The sequence below is a fragment of the Erpetoichthys calabaricus genome, chromosome 9, assembly GCF_900747795.2.
Source record: "Erpetoichthys calabaricus chromosome 9, fErpCal1.3, whole genome shotgun sequence".
Lineage (NCBI taxonomy): Eukaryota > Metazoa > Chordata > Cladistia > Polypteriformes > Polypteridae > Erpetoichthys > Erpetoichthys calabaricus.
Window position 1 is genome coordinate 181690016 of NC_041402.2, and position 16859 is coordinate 181706874.

Consider the following 16859-nt stretch of genomic DNA (forward strand, 5'->3'; position numbering starts at 1 on the left):
TTCTGTGTGGTGATAAACAGATGGAGTGGTGGCTCTGAGGCTAGGGATATGCACTGGCAATCGGAAGGTTGCCAGTTCGAATCCCGTAAATGCCTAAAAGGGACTCCGCTCTGTTGGGCCCTTAAGCAAGGCCCTTAACCTGCAATTGCTGAGCGCTTTGAGTAGTGAGAAAAGCGCTATATAAATGCAAAGAATTATTATTTTTATTATTATAAACATCAGTGATTGTAGAGTTTCTCAACCACAGGGTTGCGGCCCACTTCTGGTTGTGATTTGCTGCTGTTTATACTGGTAGCGGGTCGCCACAGGTCGTTGCACCAACAGTCACGTTTGACGACTACGCTAGATTTACCAATGAGGAAACTCTGCCAGTCGAACTTGATTCTCTAAGAGGACAATCACGCCAGCTTTACCAAGGGGGAGCTCTGACGATCACACTCGAGTCATCAAGATGGTGACCCAAACCCCTGGACGATGACACTAGGGCTGCGGTGCCCTTAGATGTTTGGGGCTGCACACACACACCACACTGAATTGATGAACCTGTGTCTGCCTGGCACCGTAGAGGTGTGGGTAAAGTCGTTGAACCCTATTTGTGATGGGGACTGGCGCTTGCAGTTGTTCCCCACGAATGAGGGATTTTCAGTAAGTGTGGGTCACAAGTACGCACTGCTCAAGTCCCTGCCCTTTGTACTCGCTAGCGACTGGATGGTTCAGTGAGGTCCTCGGGTCTCCCCTGTCTCGGTCACTCGGGACCTGTGGCGGAATGCCAAGAAAACGGTCAAATATGACTGCGCAGGACGTAAAAGTGATGGTGAGGTTCCTAAAACAGTAGAAGGATCATCACCGAGCTTCGAGGGGGGCCGACACGTTCACCTGACTCGGCGTTCCACCAGAACCTAACCCCATGTTCCTCACAGGGCCAGTGCTTCGATATCTACAGGGCGTGTCAGGAACGTAACCCCAGTGGATAACGAGGACTGACGGCGTTGAGTGGTATCAGTTTGTGTCCTTCGTTATTAAGGCCATCTTTGTGTTTATTCCCTTTGTGCTCTCCTGAATATCTGTGAGGCACTTTGAGCACAGGAGAGGCGCTATATAAATGTGTTATGACGCACCCCTCCCTTTACGCCGCTGATGGGTAGTAATTGCTGTTTCTCCTTTGTGCCATAGGGTGACAGGAAATACCACCGGGATGATGGAAGGCATCAAAAAGGTGAAGAAAGCGTCGAACGGCTCCTCGAACGCAGAGTGCATGGCCTGACGGGACGCCGACTCCTTCACAAAGACCACAAGAGCAGGGCTGGACTGACCTCGACTTCTCTTCAGCCGGGACTGTTGGGTTTTTTCTTTATTTTTTCTTTGTTTTTTTTCCTCTCAACGGGATGCGTGTTTAAAAAAATGAGTCCACATGTGCTTCACTTGAACTGGCCTTGGCGTCGAAGCGCAGTAAAGCCTTCGTCGGGGGATTTAAAGCCGGCACTCCTTATTTAAAGACTTCTCTTATCCTAATTCCAAGTGTAAACCTTTCTAACAACTTTCATTGACGTTTGTCAGTTCGATGCTAAACGTCTTCTCCTGCCGTTTTCTTTGAGGACTGTGATTGGTCAGTAATGTAGAGAGGGACCTTCTTCTTTACCACGCATGTGTGCAGATGCTAAAGAGCTGGTGGGCTGGCAGCAGTTGACGTCTCGCAGCCCGCTGTCCCCCCAAATCTCCTTTTTATGTCTCCATATGCAGTGCTGTCTGAGAGCCGTCATGTCGTGACTGATGATCCACGCCTGTGAAGTGAGCCTCGGCATTCACGTCCTCTGTGTGGGGCGGAGGGCCGTGTTACGTGTTGTTGTTGTTGTTCGTCTGTCGATCGGGGAGCTGGGACGGTGATCTCAAAAGCCTTCACATTTAAAATCGTGTTAAACAGAGGACTGCTGTGACCACCTTTGTGTTTTTCTGAGGGGCCGTGCCTCCCTAAAACGTTGCTTTTTCTGATTTTATTCACTAATCTTAATCTTAGGGTATCGTGTGTGAGTTTTGTGTTTTAAATCCGGTCGCTTTCAGGCCACATGCACAGGCCAGATCTGCAAGCAGCGGTCCGTTTCTGAAGTCGGGGGTAACATTAGAGGTTTGTAGGGCAACGTGGACCACAAGAGGCCTGGCAGATGTTACTGTTATCGAGTAGAAAAATAAAAATAAAAGTCGCTCGACTGTAAGCGTAGTGTCACATCAGGGCTGGAGGGCGGATGGAGACGCGTGCCAGCAATACAGGGCTGTGTGTTTGGGGGGCCGCCTTGTTCATCTGCACGTGGCCGTTCTTCACGTTTCCATCGACGCTGACAGGCAGGGGGCACCTTTAGAAACTGGTAGGTACTAATAGAGGAATACAGCCACGCGCAGGAGAGGAAACAATGTGTCTGCATTCTGGGTTTAGCCGTTTTAAATATTCTTATTAAATGTAAAACCTTTTATGGCCGCCGTAATGTGACATCTCGTAGCTTGAGATCTCAATCATGTGACTGGCGATTGGCACCTAGGAGCCCCAAAGTGGAGGCGACAATAATGATTCAGAATGGCGCCACGTAAAGATCAAGACGATAGAGCGGCCTTGTTGATTTACCGTAACGTGTTTTCATCGCGGCAGAGATTCACGGCAGCATCTACACGTTTAGCAGCGCCATCTTTGGCTTTTCACTGTTTGGACATGTGATGTTCTTACACCAGCGTGGCACTGCAGCCCTGGGTCTTCCAAGTGAAATTCTGTTGAGAGTTTGGACGGCGATGGAGAAGTCGCACTCGTCGTAAGCGCGGATTCACAGCGGGGTGCGAGAGTGGAAGGACCGTAGATGACGACATGATGTTGCAGCCTTTCATCCAGCGGATCGAGAGGGTTCACCTGCAGGTGGGCATTCTGGAAGTTTCCATTCACGCTGTAATGCCAGGGGGCACCTTTAGAAACTGTCCTGGCAGGTTTTCCTAGAAGAAGTCAGAAACCGAAAAATACTGTAAGAACTGTAAGTGTTTGCTGCATTATGGGTAATGGAAAATAAATTTTTAAATGTGTTTGCCTTCATCTTGTATGGTCAATTGTCATTTTTTGTCAATTGTAAGCCTTTGTTTTCTAGATGCCGGTAACGTGACGTCACACATCGTGAGATTTCATTCATTTGAGTGGCAATTGCCACAGCAGCCATAAACATCGGGGAAGCAGAAAATGGCGGCGCAGGTAAGATTTCAGAATGACTGTTGTGAACTCCTTCCACTTTGAGCGGCCGGAATTCAGGTCTGGGCCCAGTGGATTGTCCTCACCCCAGGCAGCCTGGCCCCAAAACTCAAAGGTAGGCTTCACAACCCGCCCTGGCTTTTAAATAATGAAAGTTTGAAGTGTTCACAAAAATGGAGAGGAGGAACATTAGGACGACCTTTGATAAGAACAGAAGGAGTCTGACAAACGAGAGGAGACCATTTGGTCCATCAGGCTCATTTGTTTAGATAAACGCTAAGCTGTCCCAACGTCTCATCCTGATCCTTCTTGAAGGTTCTCAAGGTTTCAGCTCCATGTCTTGATAGTTTGTCTCTGATTCCCACAACTGTTTTGCGTAAAGAAGGTCTTCCTGGCTTCAGGCCTAACTGCACTGTCCCTTAATTTCCATTGGTGTATCTGATTCATCGTGAAGCGAGTTTAATTAACAACAAGACTTAATTAACTGCTTCATTAGGTGCTGAGTCTTGTTGTTAATTAAACTCGTTCTTTCATTCCATGGCTTGTTGGTGCTCTCATTGTGTAATAGCAGACATTTCTGACATTGCTGATTTTCTCTTTTCTAAGAGTGCTGGTCAAATGTTTAGAGGACCTGAGAAGATCGACATTCCTGAGACCTCCATCTTTCTTTATTTTCAGATATTGTGTGATGGACACCAGTTGTTTGGGCTCATCTTGTATCTCATTATGGTTTGGCTGATAATTAAGGAAAAAGAAACAACGGGTCTTAAAGAAGTTAATGAGCAGCAAAATCTGGTCACTAATTAAGAGAAGGGTTAGAATGAAAACCTGCAGCCCTCATGACCAGAGTTGGGGGACCCCTGGCCTAAAAGAAAACAAATCCAAAGAACACCAACCAGAAATCATTGATACCTTAAAGCAAATGCAGGGGTTAAAGGCAAGAGAATCCAAATCTGAACCAAACACAGAGAACCGGAAATCACAAAGCCGCCATCACTGTAAGCTGAAGCTCTTGTAAGACGCTGAAGCTTTGGATTCAACACTATTGGGTTTGGCACTCCAGCCGCCTCCTTAGGCTCCTCCCACAGGAGGCCTGGCAGATCAGAGACAACACTGAGAAGGAGTTTCGGACACAGCGAAGAGGCTGACCCATTACAGAGGCCAGGCCAGAAGAGGCTCACCTTAAATCAGCCAGTCCCTAACTTTCAGCTAGTGGCTTCGGCCTACACAGGCCCAAAAAAGCAGGAGCTGGCTTTATACAGTGAGTCACCAAAATATGACACACAAGGGAAAGTACCATCAAAGTTTGGTTTGTACAGACATACCAAACAAAGGTGTCAATTCAATTATAGAAAAGTGAAAAAGAAGGGAAAATGCTCAGAGGAGTAAAGTGAGATTTGTCTAAAAGTCCCAAACCACAAGCCAAATAATCTGGAAACCAGAGAAACAATAAAGCACTTGAAGTCCTTCACAGCCTCGGTGCACCCCTGCCGAGAGCCGCCTCTATGGGCTTTAAACAGCCACAGGGTGGTCCCACAGAATTTCAGGGGACAGCATACATTTAATACAAATAGAATCTAAATGTGAAAAATGATCATTCAAAGCTGACATTGAGTTGGGGGGCCCTTTAGATCAGCTTTACAGGAGGAGCTCTCGACTCTTCTAGGCTGAGGAGTCAAACTGGTACCAACGCTCGGGGTCTGAAAGGCCAGAATCGCTGAGATGGCAGCTTCAACGTCTCCGCAGCTAAACACACAGGGGGGTCTTCCTGGGGAAAAACGAAACGTTTCATTCACAAAACCTTCGACCACAGCCACTGGTGCCAAAACAAAGCTGGCAGCCGAGACGCCAGGCGCCACCACAGCAGCGAATGGGCAGGCGGCCACAGTAGGAAAGAGCGAGTCAGGGATGAGGTGAGTGGGCGTATTTGAAAGCAGAAGAGCCGACGGCGTTAACTGGGGACCCGGCAGGGGACAGCCATGTATGTGACAAAACAGTCAGAGAGAAGAATCTCATCCAGCTGAATGTCCAACTCCAAATCCGCACAGCGCCTCCAAGAAGTATTCACCCCTCACAAGGTTTGCTTTTGTGTTTTCCTAAAACATTGAATCACAGAGGCTTTGTGACAAAGACCTGAAAACCGCTGTCTGCAGAGTGGTCTACATTAGTGTCCGGTGTAAAACACCAGGTACCTGTCACCCCTTTGGTGTGACACCCCTACATCCTCACGGGGGGCAGCCAGCTGGGGCTAGAAGTCCCTTCATTAGCTCAGGGGCGGTCACCTGTCTGGGGTGGCACTTGATTGTCATCTGAATGTGGAAGAGCCAACTTGTCTTGAGTCAGTATGGTGGGCTAATCTACACAAGGGAGACACAGGAACACAACAAGCAACTCCATGAAGAGCACAAGCCAGGGGACGGAGACACGTCAGTAAGAAATGGAAAGAGAACGGCACAGCAGACCCCCCATGACAACTGGAGAAGACGATAAGTGAGGGAGGCCATCAAGAGACCACCGAAGGAGTGACAAGCTACAGCGACTGAGGCTGGAGAGGCAGTGCAGGCCTGGGGGGCTTCCACTAGTTACAGCTTTATGTGAGAGGGGCAAAGAGAAAAATGAAACCCAGCGGACATCTTGGCAAAAGGCGCATGGGGAGACTCTGAAGTCAGCAGGAAGAAGGTCCTGTGGTCTGACGCGACCAAAGTGAAGCTTATGGGTCACCGGACTGAATGCCATGTTACACCACACCTTATTGTCATGAACAAGGAGTGCCAAAGCACACAGGTTCCAAAAAGCACTTCCAGGAATGGCCACTAGAGGGGGAAATCCCTGTCCAGACACACACAGGGCCTTGAAGAATCTGTGAAATAGTGTGTTGGGGGTCCTCCCCTGGGTGGGGTCTGCATGCTGGATGTGTGTGTGTGTGTATGTTCACCCTGTGATGGACTGGCACACTGACCCGGGTTTGTTCCTGCCTTGTGCCCTGTGCCTACAGGGATAGGCTCCACCCACTCTACAATCCCCCCATGGCCTGGGTTAAGTGGGTTAGAAACTGACCTGACAGTCAGAAGGAACCTCCCGACTTCACTCCACCAAGCTCCAGGGGTTGATTGTTAAACCCGGAATTCTGTTATGGTGAAGTTGGCACATTTTAGGTTACCAGCCATGTGATCTGTGATGGATACTTTCTTAAAGAGAAGATTAATGGCTTCATTTAGAGACCGGAGGTCCCCACTGTTTCAGTGCCGCTGCCCACCGACTTGATCCACATCTCTACTGAATATTCAAATCAAAGTGGACTTTCCGCCACCTGCAGACAGTATGAGGTACAGATGGCATGCGGCACGAGGATTGGGTTACATGTGGGCACCAGTCACCTCTGCAGTCCTCGACTCCCACATCTTAAATGACATCCGGGACCCCCCCCCCCCCCCCCTCCACCCCGATCACAGAGCAGATCACATTCGTGAAATGTGGTGTTGGATAAATTGAGACAAATGACCACCCGCATCTGTAATTACGGGCACAAATATGACCCCCCTCCTCGGAGCTGATCAGACCGCCTGAAGGGCACAAAGGCCAGGGTGGGGGTCTCTTAGTTTCTGGGTGTGTTGTGGAGTACATAACAAAAATATATAGAAGAAAAAATATAATAAAAGTCAAAATGTGACAAATGTGAAGTCTTTAATGCTCGAGTTCTCTGTCGCCCACTCGCAGTCTTCTCTTGGCATTGCTGGCATCTCCAACTCTTCTTTGTTTTTATCATTCTACTGTTGGATGAATTTGGAATTTCATTAAAATTAGGTGAATGTGTGTAGATCATGGGCAGTCAGTGGGCACACGAGAGAAAAGCACAACCTTCAAAAGCATTTAGGGCAGCCGTTTGGTGCCCAGTGCCTGGCAGGCCGACGCTCCCCAGTTTGGCTATGCAGCTCTGGGGTTTGACTGAACTCCTGGTTGGCTCGATTCTTCTGGCTGATGTGAGGTACGCCAGCCCTCCTCATGGGTTTGTGTGCCATTTTCTCCGGGCACATCCAGTTTACCTCGTACATCCCAAACACACTCATGTCAGGGTACCCGGGGGTCCTAAATTTGCCCATACAAGTGAGGCTTTGCCATATGTGTGAATTTTCCCTGGCAGCCTTTCTGGGTCTGTTGCTGCATTGCAACCAAAGCTGTCAGGACTGGCATCGGCTTCCATCAATGGTGAAGCTGCTTAAACTGGCGAGACTGGTTTGTGTAAAGCTAATCAGTGCCCAGCGATGTCTGCTGCTTCTGGCCAGCGTCTGGGGTTTTATTTGATGGACATGTTGGCAGTTTGTGGGGGACATGCAGGTAAGAACCTCAGTCAGGACTGGATTAGAATTGCACAGTGGCCCCCTGGCATCAGCAGCGTCCAGTGCCCACATCCACACACAAAATCAGATTCAATATACTGTACATCCAAAAAATGTAATAACTCAGTCATGGGATTAAATAAATTTATAAAAGACTGGTATCCATGTTCTTAATTTCTAAATTGAGTTGTCTTTGGTATTAGACTCGGTACAGGAGCTGTGCGGGCGACACGTTCAAGTGCCCGTAGGTTGAGGACCCCTGCATTATGCGGTCGCCCGTCGGTTTCATTTTCTCATGTGGCGCCACCGCAGGCTGCACAGAAAGCGGGTGCTCAGGACTGCGGCCCCCACGTGAAAACTTCGTGTACTCATTTAGCTGCGAGACCTTTTGTTTCATTTTATTTAAAGTGGCGAACGTAGATGCGCAAAGGCAGCTTAAATCTTGGATTCGGTGTTCAGTTTTTCGTGCAGATATATATATATATATGCCCCCCCCCCCCAGGACCACTCAACCTACTGCCTTGATCACGGCGGGCCGCTTGTGCAGGACAACGACGGCTTGGCTCCTCCCCCTTTCCACTGCGCGCGTGCGCGGGTTCTCCTCGCCCAGCCAGCCTCAGTCAGCCCGTCAAAAGAGAACAAAAGACACGCGAAGGAGTATCCGCGGATGAGCGCCTGACATGCGGGGCGCAACCGGAGCAGCTGCGCACCTGAGAGCGGATAAATTAAAGATGAGACACCGGACGTGGCGGGCGGCACGCTGCTCGTGGGCTTGTGGGCGACATTCATGTTTGAATTACCTCGCGGAGCATCTTGTGATGGGCTCAATATGAAAGGTGCTATAAATAATAAAGACTTTGGATTAATATTTAGTGTCAGCTGTTCGTGGTGGACTAATTGAAGCAAACAGCTGAAGCCGCCGAGCTCTTTCTCAGCTCCGGTTCGTTCTTATTTTTTTGGACGCGCTAGGTTGAAACTAAAAGTCGCAAAGAATCGTCGAGACTGCACTGTGCTGTAAGTGGCGGGCCACACGGCTTCAGGCCACAGCAATTCTCACCGTGCATGGCGCTATACAAGTCTGAAACTTGTAGACTCGCCGGCATATTTTTCAGTTGTTAGACATCAGATTTATTTCTTCAGTTATGTAGTTTTACTTCCACTGTACCAACTTAAATATAGGAGGGCACGAGTGTCACGAGTCAACGTTTCAACTTCTATCGGAAATGACAACTCAGCACTCAAAAGCAAGGTGGCGCAGTAGGTAGCCCGGTTGCCCCCTGGACACAGGGGGCCTCGGTTCGAATCCACATCTGTGAGGGTCTTCCTCTAGCGTTCCCAAATAAGTGCAGGTTTGGTGAATCTGAAGATTTTTAATTGTGAGGGACCCTGTGATTGACAGTCCCAGTACAGCTGCACTGGTGCTGGTCTCCTTCACACCTGCCATTAACGTGCGGTGTCTGTGACCAGAAGTCTCTCGAATGACGTGACCACATTAAAAAGCAGGTGGGATCTGATCACCAAGACCACACCACATAGCAGATGACTGGAAACGCAAATGCGTTTTCTGTTTGCATCCAACACCCAAGTAAAGCAGATGCTCGCTTGTAGTTTGCGAGGGGTCTAACCTTGGGTTTTCGTTATAATTTTAAAGCCAGGCGTAAATGTCCATCACTTTTGAAAAGTAAATATACCCAGCAAACATCCAGTGCAAAGCAGGAATAATCCCTGGATGAGGCGCCAACCTGGGACAGGGTGGGATTTGATCAGCCTCACCAGACACCCGACCAGTTTAGCAATGCCATTCTGGTAAACCTGCATGTGTTTGGAGTGTGTGAGGAGACTCACGGGGAGAACATGCAAACGCCATGCAGGGAGCAGCAACCCCCGGTGTCCTTATTGCAAGGCAGGAGCGCCACCACTACGCCACTTCCATTTCTGTCTAACCTTCCATCGCTTATATTTTGACCTTTTTCATCTGTTTTTCAGTTATATAGCACCTTTCTTATTTGTTTATTCTCTAATGACTTTCCTGTTTTTGTATTGTGCCTTGCCTATAATTCTATCTGCCTATCATATAGTGCCTTTCGTTTCTATCTGTCATATAACACAGTATCCACGTATCGTCTCACAACATCTCTGTAGTGACTGCCACCCTGTTAAAACTCCCCCTTTATAAAAGCATGGACGCTCTCCCCTTACTGCTCAATCCATCACATGTTACACAGTTTCTTTTTTTTGTGATGGCCATTGACTGAAGGCATTTTATAATTATGGCTATTTTTTTTTTTGTTCTGTCACAAACGCCCAGGTGGCAGAAGTGGCAACACAGGGAGCCAGCGGTGGGATTGAATAAACTCACACGGTGGTCCGCTCAGCATTGCTCTATGCATTGAAATGAAGCTGTCATTTTGAACCATCAAAGCTGGGAGGGCGGGCTCTAACGAATACTGAGTTTTGATTGGTGGCTCCTCCGTGGCGCGCACACCAGGCTCTGGCCTTCAGGCACCGCCTCACGTGACTGGACGAGGACTTCATGGCTCCTTGGATTAACGTAAACGAATTCCAGCAGGGCGGCACGGTGGCGCAGTGGGTAGCGCTGCTGCCTCGCAGTTGGGAGACCTGAGGACCTGGGTTTGTTCTCCCCGTGTCTGCGTGGGTTTCCTCCGGGCGCTCCGGTTTCCTCCCACAGTCCAAAGACATGCAGCTTAGGTGGATTGGCGATTCTAAATTGGCCCTAGTGTGTGCTTGGTGTGTGGGTGTGTTTGTGTGTGTCCTGCGGTGGGTTGGCACCCTGCCCGGGATTGGTTCCTGCCATGTGCCATGTGTTGGCTGGGATTGGCTCCAGCAGACCCCCGTGACCCTGTGTTCGGATTCAGCGGGTTGGAAAATGCACCTGCACTAATTTCTGCCCAGACTTCTCTTGCACCCGTGTCTGCCACAGACGCACACAGTGACGAAATACGGTACTCACTCGAGCCCACCCTCTCACCTTGGACAGGTGAAAGTGACAGTGTCGAGTAGGGTCCGGCTGTAGACCCCCAACAGCAGACCCCTCTGAGACTGCATCAGCCACAGGACCCTGTGACGTCATTTGTTGGGCCAGTGACTGCAGGTGTGAAGTGGCGAGGCTGGCACAGGGTGATGTGAGCGGGTATAGGAAGTTATGGATACTAAGCATAAACACGCAAATAAATGAATTTTAAAAAATGTGTCTGCGGTTCACTAAGAAAACCTAACGTCATAAATGAATAACAAGAGCGAGTTTATCTTTGTATGTTTGTACCGCAGCGGAAATCTACAGTAGTGTGTGTCTCTAACCAGCTGAATCTGTTAAATATATATATTGTATTTTTATTTTCATGAGGTGATATCAGAATTTAAAAGTCTGACTTAGTGTAAGCCCCCCTAATTGGGGGTGTTCATAAGAAATGTAATTGTTTACATTTACAAGTTCGTGATAAATAAGAGTTATGTCAGCAAGTGTGTGCTTCAGTGAAGTAGTCTTGATTGTAATAAAGATTTTCCCCCTCTGATGGAGGTCCATTGGGGTCTACATCACTAGTGATGGATCGAAAATGAAACAAATCACATCATATTCATAACCAGAGACCTTAAAAATAGTCCACAACGATACCCCACGTGCTTATGTTTGAAATTTGTCATTTTTAACCTACTGGGGGGTGGCGCTTAGGACCACCAGTCAACAATCAGATATTAAAAATATAACCATCTTCATAAACCTCAACTTCACAGCAATGACACTCCACATGTCTGTATTACTGAGCCTCGGGTTTTTTTTACGTTTTTGATAAGGAGTAACTTTGACCCCTCCTGTCACATAAGGGGGTCTGTTGATGTGGTCTGCACATTTTCAGCTCTTTCCTGTTGATTCACTCTTGTATCATAAGGGTGTCATTTCCTGCACCAAGTAGGGTCCAAAAATGGGCTTAAATGAGGGGTTTTCCAGGTCAAACCCATGGACGTCTTTCATAATTACACATGAAGACGCGTCCACCGGGGTACCACAAGTGGCAGTTTTCTTATACTTGGACCCCAATGAAATACACCAAAAGAAAAGTTTTTGTTTGCGTTTGAAAAGGTGGAAACCGAAAGATACGGATATGGACTCAGCTATTTGTGCAGCCCCCGGGTACCATGGCAATAATGACCGTTAGAACGTCTCCCTTTGTGCTTTTCAAAAATGAAGTCGTGGCCATTAATTTGTATTTATATAAAGGAAGTAATCACAGCTGTGAAAGCGCGACCGTCGTACCGTGTACATTAGATAGCAGGGTGTACACTCCTCCGAGCAGCCCATCCGCACAAACGTACCAGACATCCCCTGGCACCTCCGAGCTACGAGTGGGGAGGGCAGCCTTCGATTTCGAAAAGTAAAAATCAGCAGACGGCATAAACGAGCAATGGAGACCTGAATGTGACGTGTAGAGCGACGGCGAGCGGCGATATAGAAGTAGTAAGAGATGTGCAAAAAACAAATGCAAGAAACAAGTTTGCTTTCTAAACACATTTTATTATGTCACTTTTTCAATGCAGTGCCGCGAGGGTTCGCAGCCGAGCCTAGCAGCACCGGGTGCAAGGCAGGAATCCGTCCAGGACAAGAAGCCAGTCGTCACAAGCCGCACGCGCACTCGGCCAAACTGGAATCAACCACCAGCTTAAGGCGAAAAAAATCTACGGGGGGTTTGGGTGTGCAGATCTCCATGCCCCCATGAGGTGGGTGTGCTACCCACTCTGAGCCGTATACGTATTGAAACAAGGAGAGTGGAAGTTAAACAATAACCCACACGAAAACATACGCGCGCATTGAATTCTGGGGGCGTGTATGATAAACACCACAGATGTGATTTTTATTCTCACATTTAATGTTTCAGGGTGTCATCAGGGACGGCGCCGCTATATGCCCGCTACTCGCTCTGACGTAAGCACTTAAACACGCCATTATAATGAGCCCACCTCCATGTAGTTGGAAAGCATGCAAAAGACTGAGCGGCGGCAAATAGCGAGCGATTTTATTTTTACATACGGATTAGTTCTCTTGTCATTAAGGGCGCTATATGGTGCACTACACCTGAGGTATAGTCTGTTAACAGACGAGGAAAGCAAAAGCCATGAATGGCGCTATATGCTGAGTCACTGTGGTTCAGTTACTTATCATATCGTGCCTTTCACATCTATCTATCTATCTATCTATCTATCTATCTATCTATCTATCTATCTATCTATCTATCGTATAGTGCCTTTCACATCTGTTAATTATATAGTGCCTTTCCTATCTATCTATCTATCTATCTATCTATCTATCTATCTATCTATCTATCTATCGTATAGTGCCTTTCACATCTGTTAATTATATAGTGCCTTTCACATTTATCTATTATATAGTGCCTTTCATATCTATCTATCTATCTATCTATCTATCTATCTATCTATCTATCTATCTATCTATCTATCTATCGTATAGTGCCTTTCACATCTGTTAATTATATAGTGCCTTTCCTATCTATCTATCTATCTATCTATCTATCTATCTATCTATCGTATAGTGCCTTTCACATCTGTTAATTATATAGTGCCTTTCACATTTATCTATTATATAGTGCCTTTCATATCTATCTATCTATCTATCTATCTATCTATCTATCTATCTATCTATCTATCGTATAGTGCCTTTCACATCTGTTAATTATATAGTGCCTTTCACATTTATCTATTATATAGTGCCTTTCATATCTATCTATCTATCTATCGTATAGTGCCTTTCACATCTGTTAATTATATAGTGCCTTTCACATCTATCTATTATATAGTGCCTTTCATATCTATCTATCTATCTATCTATCTATCTATCTATCTATCTATCATATAGTGCCTTTCACATCTATCTATCTACTGTATCTATCAATCATAGTGCCTTTCATATCTGTTAATTATATAGTGTGTTTCATATCTATCTCTTTCTTTTATATACTGCCTTTCACATCTATCTATCATATAGTGCCTTTCATATCTATCTGTAATGTAGTAACAGTCATGTTTACCTGTCTTAGCGCCACTCATCTGTGCGCCGTCTGCACGTTGTCCCCGTGTCCCTACAGCAGTCCTCCCGTTAAACTCCCCCCATCTTTGTCCAGTCACTCGACTGCCTGCCTGCTGTACCCGAGGAGACTTTTAATTAGTAAACCCAGCCCGTTGGCAGATGCCGAGTTACATGGGCGTGCCCTGCAATGTCTCGTGCAGTTTAACTGTGGAGGAGCTTTAAAGAAGCTCCACTTGTTTCTGTGATCTCCACGCTTAAAGCACTGTTGTCTTCTCCCATTTTGAGGTACTCACTACACTTGCCTTTGACCGATTGATTGTGTAGTCCGTTGGGCATCAGCTGCCCCGCCATTTAAACATGACAGCGCTGTATGATATGATGACGCCAGGTTTATGCACCGCTATAAGAAACTTGACCGTTCTGCCCATCAAGCTCGCTAACGGCTAAGGCGCCCCGTTCCTTCTGCTCTTTCCTCAGGGTTTGCTCAGCGGTCCATTTTTAGTATTTCACGCCGCTGACAGGTTATTTGGTTTGGCTGTGATCCAGAATCCATGTTTCACCACCGAGCAGCTGGAAGCGAAACAAACTGAGCGTGGATTTCGGACAGGGGCCTTTTGTCTTCTTCATTGCTCTGCCACTGGACACAGCCGCCGGTGGCTGCTTGGTATCCCACCCTGCCATGCCCCACCTCCCCACACACACGCGTGCACTTTAACGGTGACCCCGCGCGAAAACTCTCCTTCCAGCCCACCCACACGTTCACAATGGTTTGGAGGCGGCGCGTGGAAATCTGAGTCCCGCTAACATCCCCCAATCGGGGTGACCCCGCTGGCGGCTCTGTCCACGGGACGGTCCTGAAACGCCGCCTCGAATGAAACGAAAGCAGTGCGTGAAGAGCCCGGCCAGCGAGGGGTTAAGCGCCTGCTCCCTCCCCACGTGATGTCAGGACGGCGCTCCCCCCGATGCGCGCGGACACCCGCACTCAGAGTGAGAGAGAGAGAGAGAGAGAGAGAGCGCGAGAGACCGGCGCAGAGGGTCGGCGTTGGGGAATCCGGGGAGATCGCAATAATGATAAATTAAAGGAGCGCCGCAAAAAAAGGGAAGAAGCTGCCTGCTTGGATTAAGAAACCCGCTTTGTCAAACTTGGTAATTATAAACATTCATTTCCGCTCACGGGCCGAGTACGTGGGACACGGTATAGGGGGGGTGGGCTTGTTGTGCGTTTTGGGGGAGCTGAGCTACAGGTCCGGGGAGCCTGGAGGAGGGCATCGCCTGCCATTCGGTGATTCTGCCTCCTGTTAAAACTTCCGTTTGGGGAAGGCTGGCACTGAATACGCAAGAGCTGGACGTGGCACAAATAGAGGGGGATCGACCCCGGGGGCAGTACTATACATACAGAAGGGGGCATGCCGGACAGGGAAGACAATAACTGGAAACGTGGGTGCATGTGTGTGCCCGCGTGCATCTTTGCTTTCCAGTGTTTGTTTATTGTTATTATTTATTTCTTCTTCTTTTTTGTGACCTCCGAGATTTGCTCTTGTGCTTAAAAGACCACCTCAAACACGTGACGAAAAGAAAATGCTGGCGTGGGGGGTTAAACACGAGAAAACGACTCGGCGGACATCAACCAGAAAGAAACGCGTGTCACGTTAGAATGCGCAATTGTTGCGTCTGGTAGTGCGGATTGCGCACGCACGGTCTCTACGTGTGCCGCCTGACAGATCGCTTTAAAGACAGGCACGGAGAGTCGTGGCGCTCGCGAATGGCTTCACGTTACTGTGCGGGGCGAAGAATGAAAGAAAGAAAAGGAAAGAGACGCCGTCTTGGGAGCGCACTGGGCGATGCGCCGGTGACAGTGACTGACAAGAATTATTATAACAATGGGCGGATCAGCGCCCGACCGGCTGGGACGAGCTGTGCTTCGCTTTATTATGGAGCTCAGTTTGCGCCGCCTTTGCTCTCCGTTTAGTGAAAGTCGCCGTTACGAGCAGGGGACGAGTGAGGCGCGGCGGCGTCTCGCAGGCACTTCAGACTTCGATCGGCGTGGATCCCCCCGGGGATCGCCCCTTACCTCCGCCTCCCTCCGCCCGCCGTGTCTCGACGTGTGAACGAACTGTTTTTGTTTTCAACCCGTTGTGCTATTTGGTTACACGCAGAACGACTGAAGCTTCGGAGAAGTTCACCGGTGAAGGGAAAAAAGAACAAAACAGACCGACAGACAGACAATGCCAGGCCTCTCGTGCCATTGTGTCTCGCCTCTTTTGTCGTCTGTGGTGCTTCGCCGTCTCCTCTTATTTTTGTATTTCATATTAAAATTCCTTCCGTCGCACGTCTATTGCGCTAATTATTGAACTCCTGCCTTTCTATTCTGCAACATGCAAACGCTGCCCTGTTATGTAGAACGTATTAAAACGTGAATTAAACGTAATCGACTTGGCTTTACCCATCCAGCCCATCAGGTGGCCTAATCCTATCCCAGCTGCCTTCAGTGAAAAGCAGATCACCCGGGCACACCCGCACCCACTCATAACGTGCCAGTGCCAAGTAAACCCAATCACTTTCCTAAACATCCTGGTGCTCAGATGGTTCTTTACTGGGTTGTGTGGTTCCTTGTAGAAGCCACCACTGGACAGGGAGCACATCTCAGTCTGGGAAGAGCTCTTTGCATATGAAGTTGGTTCTTTGGGTTTTGAATACATTTGGACCAAACAGAGATATTTAATGTCTAGCAGGTGACCTAGCAGGACACAAACAGATCGAGAAACCGGATGTAGCCTGTATGGAAGGAGAGTCCTTTCTTAAATCAGGAGCCCACTGGTATGTCACAAATCTCTTACCATCTGTTATCACCAGCTGCACTGCAGAGCAGGCCGTCCACCTGAAGCTATGCAGGGGTGGCTTTGTGCTTGTCTGTGGGGCTCAGGTCTCTGTGGCCAGTGTTGCCCACCTAATGTTGAAGGTGTTTGAAGTGTAAAGCACAAAGTCTACGTATTCCCCACCCCTGGTTCACCCCATGGCCCTGAGCGAGCCATGTCACCTGCCAGTACTCTCATTGTGGACATGTGGAACTGGTGTAGTGAAGCCATGCCACCTGCACTTCAGAACAGGCCATCCACATGAAGCTATGCAGGTTTGGGCCCGGCCGTTACTTGGATGGGAGACCATCTTGGAAAACGTTGGGTTGCTCCTGGAAGAGGTGTTGGCGAGTCTAACCCTATGGTCTGTGTGTGGAGCCCAATGACAATGT

At 48.3% G+C, this 16859-nt stretch overlaps 2 protein-coding genes across 2 annotated transcripts in view; both read left to right on the forward strand.

Moving 5' to 3' along the window:
- gpr107 (G protein-coupled receptor 107) overlaps positions 1-3067 on the forward strand; it is a 194725-nt gene extending 191658 nt beyond the window's left edge. The window contains exon 18 of the mRNA XM_028808533.2: positions 1174-3067. Coding sequence (XP_028664366.1) covers positions 1174-1264 — 91 coding nt within the window. The 3' untranslated portion in view covers positions 1265-3067. The remainder of the gene's footprint in view (positions 1-1173) is intronic.
- Positions 3068-14382: 11315 nt separating this feature from the next.
- Positions 14383-16859, forward strand: part of LOC114656918 (neuronal calcium sensor 1) — a 73486-nt gene continuing 71009 nt past the window's right edge. Inside the window, exon 1 of the mRNA XM_028808534.2 lies at positions 14383-14758. The gene's annotated coding sequence lies outside the window, so the exon portion shown is untranslated. The remainder of the gene's footprint in view (positions 14759-16859) is intronic.